General features: G+C 34.7%; 1 protein-coding gene across 1 annotated transcript in view; it reads left to right on the forward strand.

Annotated features, from left to right (window-relative positions):
- LOC126473648 (serine/threonine-protein kinase meng-po) overlaps positions 1 to 6,808 on the forward strand; it is a 368,324-nt gene extending 361,516 nt beyond the window's left edge. Inside the window, exon 7 of the mRNA XM_050100863.1 lies at positions 1,252 to 6,808. Coding sequence (XP_049956820.1) covers positions 1,252 to 1,568 — 317 coding nt within the window. The 3' untranslated portion in view covers positions 1,569 to 6,808. The remainder of the gene's footprint in view (positions 1 to 1,251) is intronic.
- Positions 6,809 to 12,722: the final 5,914 nt, after the last annotated feature.

Consider the following 12,722-nt stretch of genomic DNA (forward strand, 5'->3'; position numbering starts at 1 on the left):
AATGGCAGCACAGGTGCCCTACAAGTTCTAACTATTGCAGGTTATTATTCATGAAAGTTGGTCGAAAATTGTGAAAGCAATGCCATTGGTTAATGCCTGTACAGTATTAGTTGTACACAGTGAAGAATGTAGCCGATGCCAATTCTGAGGCTGGTGGAGGACTATGAGTCATTTCTAGAGTCAGAGATAATTATGGGACAGGAAACAGTTAGAATTGCAGCTTTCCCCTGCCTGTTCACTCCTACCATGCTCTCAATATTTGTGGGTTATCGAAATATGTGCACCTACACTAGCGTGATCATAGCTGCACACCACATCTGTGGAAGCACCCAACAATCACTTCCACACTCTTTCATGACTCAGGCTGCCCTGCCTCCTCTTTGCTCACAGCATGACAAATGCTCTCAAGATAAACAACGGCACAGCAACTGCCATTTTGTTGTTGCTATATAAAGTTCTCATGGCTATTGCCCAGCAATTAACAGAATTTTCGTTATAATTACAATCAATTATATACAACCAGAAATAAAAACAATATTATGTCCATTATGTATTAAATATAGTTTCTGTAATAAAGTTTACAGATTCATAATCAGAAGTACTGTACAAATTATCAATGGATGTTAAACGGTGAAAAATTTTGGATGGTGCAGAAGATATTTTATCTGCATTTTCAGTGTTACTGTTGGTTTTTACTCCTGACAATGATAGTGGAGATCAAAAACTCATGTATTTTATTCAAAATGATGTAACGTGAAAACCAAGAAGATTGAATTCAGACATGCAGTCATGATAGGCTCTCAAGACACTACCACCTACTCTGTAAAATGTCAGTGGATTCAAGTAAATACTGAGCTACAAATTGAAGATGAACTGAAGATATTTAAATTAACTGTGGGAGCAGCTTTCTAGAAAATAGCAGCTTTCTTTACTTTATGTGGCATAAGCACAAATAATATTAAGCAAAATAGTGATAGTTTATTCTTAATGAAATGTACAGATTAAGTTCCTTATAACTGTTTCTCTTTTGTTAGTGTATAGCTGGATTAATTCCACAAACCTGAAGGTTCTCCTTCTTGGTGAATTCTATGGAAGGTGCTTGAATAAATGAATATCACTCGAAGTGACCCTTGAATAGTTGTGCCAATATCAGTTTCACAAGATTAGTTTCAACAAAAAACAAAATTTTCAAGTATGCTGCATAGACAATCATGGTGCTGAAACCTTATTAGATGATAATTTGTGTTACAGGTGAGGACGACGAGCTGTGCCCATCCATGTACAGCTTCCACAGCAGCCAGGAAGAGAAGGACAAGCTGCTTTACACACTTACTCAGTACGGCATTGAAACAACAGTTGATCGATCTACCAAGAAGGACCGTATCCGTGATTGGATACAGAACAGTGTGATAGAAGAGGAGGAGGAGGAGGAAGACCTAGGTGATGAAGAAGCTTTGCTTGCTGAAGAAGAGGAGGAAGAAAGGGCAGCAGTGATGGAGGCACGGCGTGGCCCTCTCGAGAACGGTGTCTGTGTATCTGGCTCTGCGAGCCGATCTGCCAGCCACTGATACCTGCAAAAAGTCACACCAGATGTGTGAGGCTCCCAGGGGGATGATAAAAGTCTAGAAGCTGTGACACACACAGCTGCATCTAAATTGCTTACAGAGCTTGAAGGTGCAGTTACATTGTGATCCAGCACTACAAGTGGCTTCTTAAAGAGGAGTCAGAAATCAAATGGAACACCATATTGTGAGCTGAAATGCTCATCTCAGTATGAAATGCTCTACCTGGCTGCGATGGTGAGCTTAATCATTATTTGTCTCAAAGTAAGTTTATTTGAATGGACAATTTATAGACTTATTTGGCAAAAATATCATTATTGTTTGATGATCACTATTCTTTTCAGTGGAAATGAATATGGTATTTGAAAACTTGTGTTACCTGGATGAAGCATAATTTATGATAAATGTGTACAGTTTTGCAAATACTGCAACAGTTACATGTATGAGGAGGAATATTATGTAATGACTAAAGGATATCAGAAGAAAGTATAATTGTTAGTTAAGAGAGATTTAAAGTAGATGTCCACTCCTACCAGCAACAACCTTAAATGGTTTATGATGTGGACAGATTATGTGCTCTTACGTATACAAATGGATATAAACTTTTGTGAACAGCTCTGACTGAAAATCGATATATATAATTGAGAATGTATTAATCGTTAGTCATATTATTAATTTTAATAAAAAATCAGATTTTTTTACATTAAGTACCACACACTAAAATGTTTGTGCATATTTACATGATAAAAGAACTTTTTGATTTCTATTCAAGTGTATCTCCAAAACCAGTTTACAAAATAGAACAAGAAGTTCTTCCCTTAGAGGTACTCATTCTACCCTCTTAACAAAACTGTTTTATCTCTGTGATCCCCTTTGTACAGATGCCTGGTTTGCATGCTTTCTTAAAACCACACTGACTGCAATGAATCAGATAAAAACATGAGTTTTCTAATCTTCTTCAAGAAGAAATACCAGAATAATTATTTGAAGGAGAAAATGCAAAATTTTACTCTTAAAGTTAAAATGAGAAAGATTTTACTGCTTTGCTCGAGGAATTTAATTAGTTAGTTGAATCATTTTAGATATGCAGCTAAATAGAGAAAATGTTGTATAACACACAATAGAGTGTTACAAGATTGGTAGCAGTCTGTTGTAATACAATGTGCAGCTGACTAAAAGAGGCTTAAGGCTCACTTACAACTATGCCATGAATGAATGATTGAATTACTGTATGATTCCACCTTCAGTCCTGATCTTTCTACTTAATGTAGTTTCTGTCTCACATGAGGAACTCAAAAATCTTTGTCATACATCTCACACACTTTCTTTTGTTGGTAAAATGTTGTTCCTTTCTACAGAATGCTGATGCATAGAAAATGCTGTGCTGCAACCTTCATTACATACTATACTATCTTCACTTCATAGCCTATTTTTGTAAAAAGGGACAACTGACAAGATCATACCATGTGAAGAAATACAAAATGTGTAGGATATCAAAGAGAATTACATGACCACTCTACCAAGAATGGTAAATGAATAAATCAATGAAAAACTATGATAAAAAGTAAAGATGGCAGTTCTGGATTGCTTCCAAAAGTAGGAGAAATAAAGTAACTAACACAAATTATTGATAATTAAGGAAAAGATGAAATATAGAGAGTCAATGAGAAAGCATGGACAGTGGGATAGGCCCCTAATATGACATTGGAGAAATTTCACCAAAACTTTAGTATGCAGATAATGAAGGTACCACAGTTCTCTGTTAAGTTTTGACATTCTCACTGCAGTCACCATTCTATGCTCTAGCAAAATGGGATGATAAGGATATATGACTTTCTAGGAAAATGTAGGAAGAACATTATGTATAGATGATGACTACCAAAGAAACATAAGGCACATCTGTACTTCTGGTATTTTCTCCACACATGGATGATAAAAATTGAGTTAGGAGCAAAATTGGAAAGCAGAAATTTATCATCCGACATCATCTTGCAGTATTTCAGAAATTTTAGAGTAGTACTTTCACAAAGAAAATGTGGTATGACCTATATCACACAGAGAAAAAGAGCCAGTGTGATGTTGAAAAGGAAGACTATAATAAGAGAAATGTTTGTAACTACTCTTAATAAGCAACCAAAAACTGGTAAATGTCGGAGGTCAGAAACTGAACATCTGAAAGCATGCAAATGATGTAGATATATGTCACAATGATTGATTCCATGCAATGGTTTATTTCTGTGTTACAATATCACCAAACATTCCCTTGTCGTACCATTGAAAGTTTTTAGACCTGGAATTTATACACTTGCAACTGCATCACAGAAGAATGCATATTTGGAGCTCACTAAGTTGTTTTTCTTTATCTTTTTGTGTCTTCAATATGTAATTTTACGTATGTTACCAATGACAGAGCAAATATAGCCTTATCTATGCCCCATAAATGTTTATACAGTGTTGCAGAATACTGAAGTCCATGGTGCTATATATCACACCACAGTAAAATATTAAGTTGAATACATACAATTTGTCACTATCTTTATAGCTAAGATATAACTGATGCTAAAATTTCTCTTCGTGACATTTCCAAGGTATAGGTGAATTTTAGGTAAGCCTGTTCTTAAACTGCTTTTTAAAAGTTCCTTCAGTTAACATTTTCAACTATATATGACTTCTCTTATAAAATCACTTTACATTCATTTGACTGAAAAGTAATACATTTGTGCTGATGATTTTTTATGTAACAAAAATTTTCAAAATTTAATATTTTTCACTTCTGGTGTGTATACAGCATCAGTTTTTTTCTTCATATTCCTTTTCAAATGAACTTCCCTAACATTACTTTTGTTTATAATAGAATTATATTTATGCTGGGAGGCATACTAGCTCTTTTTTTTCCAGGCAGTTCATCACAACAAATTTGTGGTACCTATCTGAAGGACACATAGTTTTTGACATGGAAAAAAATTATATTTATATGTCAGTGTTTCAGATTATGGCTACTGCCACTGAAAAGAGATGTTGGGAATTCAGTGTTGAATAGGTGTATGGGAAAGAAGATGTGAGCAAAGAGCATATAAGAATGAAAAGTATAACTAACTGCTTCCACTTTTGTATCATCTATTCTTTTGCATGGCAGCACAAAACTGCGTATTGTCACCTAGTCCACGGTAAGTTGCCATCTAGTCACCAGAGAAACAAACTTGATTGCTTGATTGCCCAAAAACTGATGTGAGCCATCTGCTGACCATTTCTCATTGTATCATATTATTTTCTACTTTCCATGGAACAGAAATTTGCAAATAGAAATTTTTTGCTGTTTCTGATTTACATTAATGGTAACTGCACCTCCTACAACACTTCACCAATGAAAAGTCACAGCCTTGTAAGTGACTGTAAAGGTTACTGAACTCTCGCCCAAAGTGAGAGTTTAAGTATTTATTTTCTCTCTGAGCACAGAGAGATCTAGAAAACAACACTTTCAATGAAATTTAATTCTTTATGGCAAAGCTCCCAACCAGCATTTTAGTCGAAAAGTTTTCATGCATGTCTAGCTATGAAAATATTACACAGTTATTAGTAACTGGTCATAGGTCACTGTTCTCACCTGAATAAAAAAAAAAAAAATCACGTTTTGTCAGATGTTTCTTGTCAAGGCAAAACTGAAGCCATCATCAACTTTAAGGTTGGTTTGAACATCTCAGCACTTTACTAGGCCTTGTAATACTGGAGGTGGTATGACATTTCCTCTATTCGACTTTTAAACTGGCCTGCTGAGTCATTTATTGGAGGACTAATGGGGAACCTACAATTTAATCAGAACGACAATAAAATTTTACATTTTTCACTTTAACAAATGTATACCAGAGGTAAAAGAAGTAATCAGTGACAGATAAAAACCCTTGAATTGAATGAGGATTTAAACCTTTGGATTTGTAATCTGGCATCTATTTAGCCATTGAGCCTTTCTGTTACAACACCATGGCTGTCAGTTTATTTTACTACAGTCCATGCAAAATTACCAAATTCTGTGTATTCTCCTCCTGTGTAATTGCAGCTCCTGTATAATTCTGGCAAGTCTGTGCTTTCTTGTCTCTATTAGTGGCATTTAACTTCCATCCACAACTAAACTTATTGGTAGTGATATTTCTTGTTCAACTCTTTATAATCTTCTATACCATAAGAACATGTACAGCAGAATGCATAGTTTTGCCAACAAGGCCAAAATTTGAAAAAAAGAGCTTTACTTCTGGTCAACTGAATTTACTGTAACCACACACATACATGTATAGGTATAATATATAATATGTTTTATTATTACAACTACAGAAAGAGATCAGATTACTTTCTGCCACTTGATGTACAGTTGGAAATTACTGAAAGCACTAGTTTAATTATTGTCACTGTGGCTCATTTGAAGCTTTTGAGCATCAAAATAATGAGTATTAATTACTTTCCAAAACCAGAGCACTCAAATTTTTCTTTGAGTGACATTACAAAGGACTTAAAGATTCTTTTAATCAAAAAGACAAAGGAGAAAATTCTGTGACAAACATACGACAACAGAAATCAAATCTACGTTTATACTTTGCAACCAATTTGAAGTGTGTGTCAGTTTCAATGACCTTAAAAGGTCATAACTTAAATGCATGACATATTCAATGGGTTATAATTTCTATAGTGTGACCTTACATAACATGCACCACTAGAGGCAGAGATAAGTTCATTCAAGAATCAAGCGAGAATATTTCCACATACCTTTTCTACACTTTACACAAATACTATAATTACATTTGCTCAAAGCCAAATGGACTCATTTTCTGGATTTATACATCAAATTAAAAGGAAACTTGATTAATAAAATTGAGAAGTAAATAAATACTGTGATGGAAATACAGCATCCAACACCTGACTTGTAAGGAAGAAACAGTTGTTAAAAATAGTAAAGATAGAAATAACTAGAAAATTATCCAGTAAAGTTAGAAACTGACTGAAGAACTCATTCCCAGAACTGTGGTGGTTTTGTATGAAGTTATGAAGATATAGCATGTGGTGATATACAAAGACTGTACTTTGTACTCATAAGGGTTTAACAGGTTGTCTCTTTCCCTCATTCCATTTTTCCATTGTTGTTGTACATTTGGCTGTTTAAATTTGTTGTACATAGATTTTAACTCATTCTGAAACACTGTGTTATATGTGATTCTATGACTGTTTTTATTAAAGACCAAAGCCTTGTTTTCATAGTTTTCATTGGTTCTTTTGTAATTGTAATATCTGTTCCCTGCTCTTTCCATTTACAAATGTGATTTAAAAAATAAAAATAATTAGTAATATATTTTATCCTCGTTCTTTTACTCTTTCTGTTTCATACATATCATCACATTAATAACGCCCCCCCTCCCATGAAGCAGTCATGAATTGACCTTACATTTATAGAGCACTGCTTTCAAATGAGAATACATCATTAGGCAAATGTCTTGGAAGATAGAAACAGCCGATAAAAATGATGGTAGCAGGTATAGTAAGTAATTCATTTAGCTTTCAAAGTCGTCTCTTAGAAAATTGAGGCTAATGTAACATGTTTTATGGGAAAATAAAGCAGATTATTAATATTGTGGCAACTATGAAACAGAAAAAGTAAATGAACTGCACATATCAGATGATGGTGAGTTATCACTGAAACTAGTTAGGGGATAACAGAGTGCATCAAGGCAGATCTACAATCCCATATTGTTTTTCTGAACATATGGATCAATCAGTAGGAGAGATAATACTTAAAAAGATAGATTATTTTTTTGAGTGAAGAGGAAAGAAAATTACAGAAAGAAAGGAGAGAAAACTCACAAATTTTATAAAAATAATATTGACAATGAAGAGTGGGCTGTTCTAGTGGATTAGAATTGTGTAATACAGTTTTTTTTCTTGAATCAGTTTTTCAGTTCTCATGCTGAAACCTTCTTCTAATACATGCACTGCCTTCTAGCAAGATTCCTGTTCTGTAAAAGAGTATCAAAAACCATGCAGCAAGTGGAACTTCTGTAGATTAATCATAAATTCTTGCATAATTTTAAAAACTGAAATACACAGTATTGTCATTCCACAATGATATTTATCTTATATTTCATTGCAAACAGGCTTTCAGATATTTACACTATCCTCAGTCGGTTTAAGACTCAGCAGATAGTTCACACATCAGTGGCAATTTATAGCTGCGCAAATATTGCTTTTCTAACTTTTTGAATCCTTTCACAACAATATATCTATATGATAAACACAAGCATAATGAAATACACAAAGAAGCTATAAAAATTAACCCTATCTTACACTATACTCAAAGATTAATAAAAGTACAAGAATGTACGGATGAAAATAATACACAAGTGAATACTATGTTATATGTACAAAATAACTCTCGAATGTGTAAAAAAAGGGGGGGAGGGTGAGGGGACAGAGGGGAGAAAGAAGTCAGTTTAATCTTGGTGGGGAACAGTTTTACAACTTATGACATGCATATTATCTTTTGGTGAATGAGACCCAAGTGTAGAAGCTTCATATGGAGGGATATTTTAAAAGACTGTACTGGAGTCAAACAAGTAACTATGTCTATCTCCAGGCTTCCATCCACACACTTTTGCTCAATGTATTTTTTTCAAAATCTGATCATTTTTATACATCTTTCTCCCATATACCTTGCACTACTGCAGTTTCAGAGTAAATATATGAGTAGTTTCAGATTATCACTAGAATAGTATGATATAATAATTGCTTCTTTGTATCCAAAAACTTGTTATTTTTCTTGTTCACTTGCAAGCAATGCTTCGGTGTTATTTCTTTACTCAGGTATATGTGTTATATTGAAAAGAACTTCTACTTTACCTATATTTTACAGTTTCTTGCACCATATAATTTTCATATTTGAACCCATATTATACTGTGCAATAACAACAGTTCAGGAAAAATTTTGTAGTAACAATGTAATTTGTATAAGAACAAAGAATACACGTCTTTTCCAGTGGCAAGATTTCACATCTTACATTTATAAAACTATCAGAACAATTACATAATAAACATTGTAAGTTCAGTAGCATGGCCTACTAATAAACTTAACACAATCTGACCAAAGAGGACCTCTATAAAGCAGAGTGATTGCTATAAACTATTGCCATGAGAAAATAATGTGAATTATATCACATTTCTTGAGTAATGATAATGGAAAGATTTTAACAGAAGAAAATCATTGATTGATGGTACAGATCAACATCCACCTGGCTGAGCACTAGATATTTAAGTTACAGTGAGCTCTATAAAACAATCCACTTGATTGCCTTACTGTTGTGACACCAACAAGACCATGGGCTTTTATTTAATAAGGTTTTAAGGACTGATTCAACATATAGAAATTTAAAACAATCTCTTGTGAAATTAGAAACAAAGGTGGTAACATTAAGGGGGGATGTAACGGAAAATGTAAACATTTATTTAAAAATTCATTACAGCCATATTTATTAATGTACAAATCTAAAATTTTGCACGTGTAAATCAAAAGAGCTATGTTTTAGTGGAAAAACATAATAAAATATGCAGGATTAATATTTTGGCAGAAATTGTAATTTTTAATTTTTTTATTGTCTTTTTTACAAAAAGCCATAAGTCAAATTCTAATTAAGCAATTAATCCAAAAATTTTATTGTAGTGTCCTGAAAAGGTTATAAGACTACTGAAATAGAATTATTAATTTATGGTATAAATTGTATCAATAACAGAGTTTTTAATTTTGTGCATCCAAAATTTTTTTCTACATACAATCATCTAAAAATCAAAATGTAACTGCAGGATCTCATATTCTCTAGTTCCAGGGAGACAGCAACATGTTACAAACAGTTCCTGAAAATTTCATAGCATTAGCACATATACTTTTTGAGAGAAGGCTTCTAATAACATGTTGTCATTGTTGTTGTTGTGGTCTTCAGTCCTGAGACTGGTTTGATGCAGCTCTCCATGCTATTCTATCCTGTGCAAGCTTCTTCATCTCCCAGTACCTACTGCAACCTACATCCTTCTGAATCTGCTTAGTGTATTGATCTCTTGGTCTCCCTCTATGATTTTTACCCTCCACGCTGCCCTCCAATGCTAAATTTGTGATCCCTTGATGCCTCAGAACATGTCCTACCAACCAGTCCCTTCTTCTTGTGAAGTTGTGCCACAAACTCCTCTTCTCCCCAAATCTATTCAATACCTCCTCATTAGTTATGTGATCTACCCATCTAATCTTCAGCATTCTTCTTTAACACCACATTTCGAAACCTTCTACTGTCTTCTTGTCCAAACTATTTATTGTCCATGTTTCACTTCCATACATGGCTACACTCCATACAAATACTTTCAGAAATGACTTTCTGACGCTTAAATCTATACTCGAGGTTGACAAATTTCTCTTCTTCAGAAACACTTTCCTTGCCATTGCCAGTCTACATTTTATATCTTCTCTACTTTGACCATCATCAGTTATTTTGCTTCCCAAATAGCAAAACTCCTTTACTACTTTAAGTGTCTCATTTTTTAATCTAATTCCCTCATCATCACCCAACTTAATTCGACTACATTCCATTATCCTCATTTCGTTTTTGTTGATGTTCATCTTATATCTTATACCCTCCTTTCAAGACACTGTCCATTCTGTTCAACTGCTCTTCCAAGTCCTTTGCTGTCTCTGACAGAATTACAATGTCATCGGCGAACCTCAAAGTTTTTGTTTCTTCTCCATGGATTTTAATACCTACTCCGGATTTTTCTTTTGTTTCCTTTACTGCTTGCTCAATATACAGATTGAATAACATTGTGGAGAGGCTACAACCTGTCGTCACTCCCTGCTTCCCTTTCATGCCCCTCGACTCTTATAACTGCCATCTGGTTTCTGTACAAATTGTAAATAGCCTTTCGCTCCCTGTATTTTACCCCTACCAACTTTAGAATTTGAAAGAGATTATTCTAGTCAACATTGTCAAAAGCTTTCTCTAAGTCTACAAATGCTAGAAATGTGGGTTTGCCTTTCCTTAATCTTTCTTCTAAGATAAGTCATAAGGTCAGTATTGCCTCACGTCTTCCAATATTTCTACGGAATCCAAACTTATCTTCCCCGAGGTCGGCTTCTATCAGTTTTTCCATTCATCTGTAAAGAATTTGCATTAGTATTTTGCAGCTGTGACTCATTAAACTAATAGTTCGGTAATTTTCACATCTGTCAACACCTGCTTTCTTTGGGATTGGAATTATATTATTATATTCTTCTTGACATCTGAGGGTTTTTTGCCTGTCCCATACTTCTTGCTCACCAGATGGTAGAGTTTTGTCAGGACTTGCTCTCCCAAGGCCATCAGTAGTTCTAATGGAATGTTGTCTACTCCTGGGGCCTTGTTTCGACTCAGGTCTTTCAGTGCTCTGTAAATCTCTTCACGCAGTATCGTATCTACCATTTCGTCTTCATCTACATTCTCTTCTATTTCCAGAATATTATCTTCAAGTACATTGCTCTTGTATAGACCATCTATATATTCCTTCCACCTTTCTGCTTTCCCTTCTTTGCTTAAATCTGGATTTCCAACTGAGCTCTTGATATTCATACAAGTGGTTCTCTTTTCTCGAAAGGTCTCTTTAATTTTCCTGTAGGCAGTATCTATCATACCCCTAGTGAGATAAGCATCTACATCCTTACATTTGTCCTCTAGCCATCCCTTCTTAGCCAATTTGCACTTCCTATCGATCTCATTTTTGAGACGTTTGTATTCCCTTTTGCCTGCTTCATTTACCGCATTTTTATATTTTCTCCTTTCGTCAGTTAAATTCAATATTTCTTCTGTTACCCAAGGATTTCTACTATCCCTTGTCTTTTTACCTACTTGATCCTCTGCTGCCTTCACTACTTCATCCCTCAGAGCTACCCATTCTTCTTCTACTGTATTTCTTTCCCCCATTCCTGTCAATTGTTCCCTTACGCTCTCCCTGAAACTCGTACAACCTCTGGTTTAGTCAGTTTATCCAGGTCCCATCTACTTAAATTCCCACCTTTTTGCAGTTTCTTCAGTTTTAATCTACAGGTCATAACCAATAGATGGTGGTCAGAGTCCACATCTGCCCCTGGAAATGTCTTACAATTTAAAACCTGGTTCCTAAATCTCTGTCTTACCATTATATAATCTATATGATACCTTTTAGTATCTCCAGGCTTCTTCCATGTATACAACCTTCTTCCATGATTCTTGAATCAAGCTTTAGCTATGATTGAGTTATGCTCTGTGCAAAATTTTACCAGGCAGCTCCCTCTTTCATTTCTTCCCCCCAATCCACATTCACCTACTAAGTCTCCTTCTCTCCCTTTTCCTGCTCTCGAATTCCAGTCACCCATGACTATTAAATTTTCGTATCCCTTCACTACCTGAATAATTTCTTTTATCTCATCATACATTTCAACAATTTCTTCATCATCTGCAGAGCTAGTTGGCATATAAACTTGTACTACTGTAGTAGGTGTGGGCTTCGTGTCTATCTTGGCCACAATAATGCGTTCACTATGCTGTTTGTAGTAGCTTACCTGCACTCCTATTTTTTATTCATAATCATGACATAAAAAATGTAAAACAGAGAAAATGTTGTTCAAAGATTTTCTTCTCATATTTCTACATGTAATAAGCTTACCTCAATTTTAAAATCCTCCATACTGATACTCCTCATCCTCTAAGTTTCTCTGCTCTGCCTGGCCTATATTTGTAGGTAAGACACTTATCTGTTAGCTTTCTTGGCCCTGCTATCATCGATGGTGTAAAATGCTTTTGTCATAAACACACCAGAATCTATACCAACTCTCTTCAGCACTTCAATTCTGCCATTACTTCTGTTATTGTAACATAAAACTTCATCATAGACACCTATTTTGAGTGCTTCAGCTCCACAGAATGACCTTTTTGAGCATCTAATCCAACTTAAATTACTGAGGCTTTCATTTGCATTTTGTGTCTTTCCTTGAAGACACTTCCTCAATAAACCAGGGTTTGCAAGAAACCTGAACGTGGGCTTAACTGCTTTCATAACAGGTTCTGGTAATGAGTGTTTAAGTGAATAGGTCTCATTTCTGTTGTTGAACTTACACCAGTTGTCTTACAGATA

Source organism: Schistocerca serialis, chromosome 4 (genome assembly GCF_023864345.2).
Source record: "Schistocerca serialis cubense isolate TAMUIC-IGC-003099 chromosome 4, iqSchSeri2.2, whole genome shotgun sequence".
In the NCBI taxonomy this organism is placed as follows: domain Eukaryota; kingdom Metazoa; phylum Arthropoda; class Insecta; order Orthoptera; family Acrididae; genus Schistocerca; species Schistocerca serialis.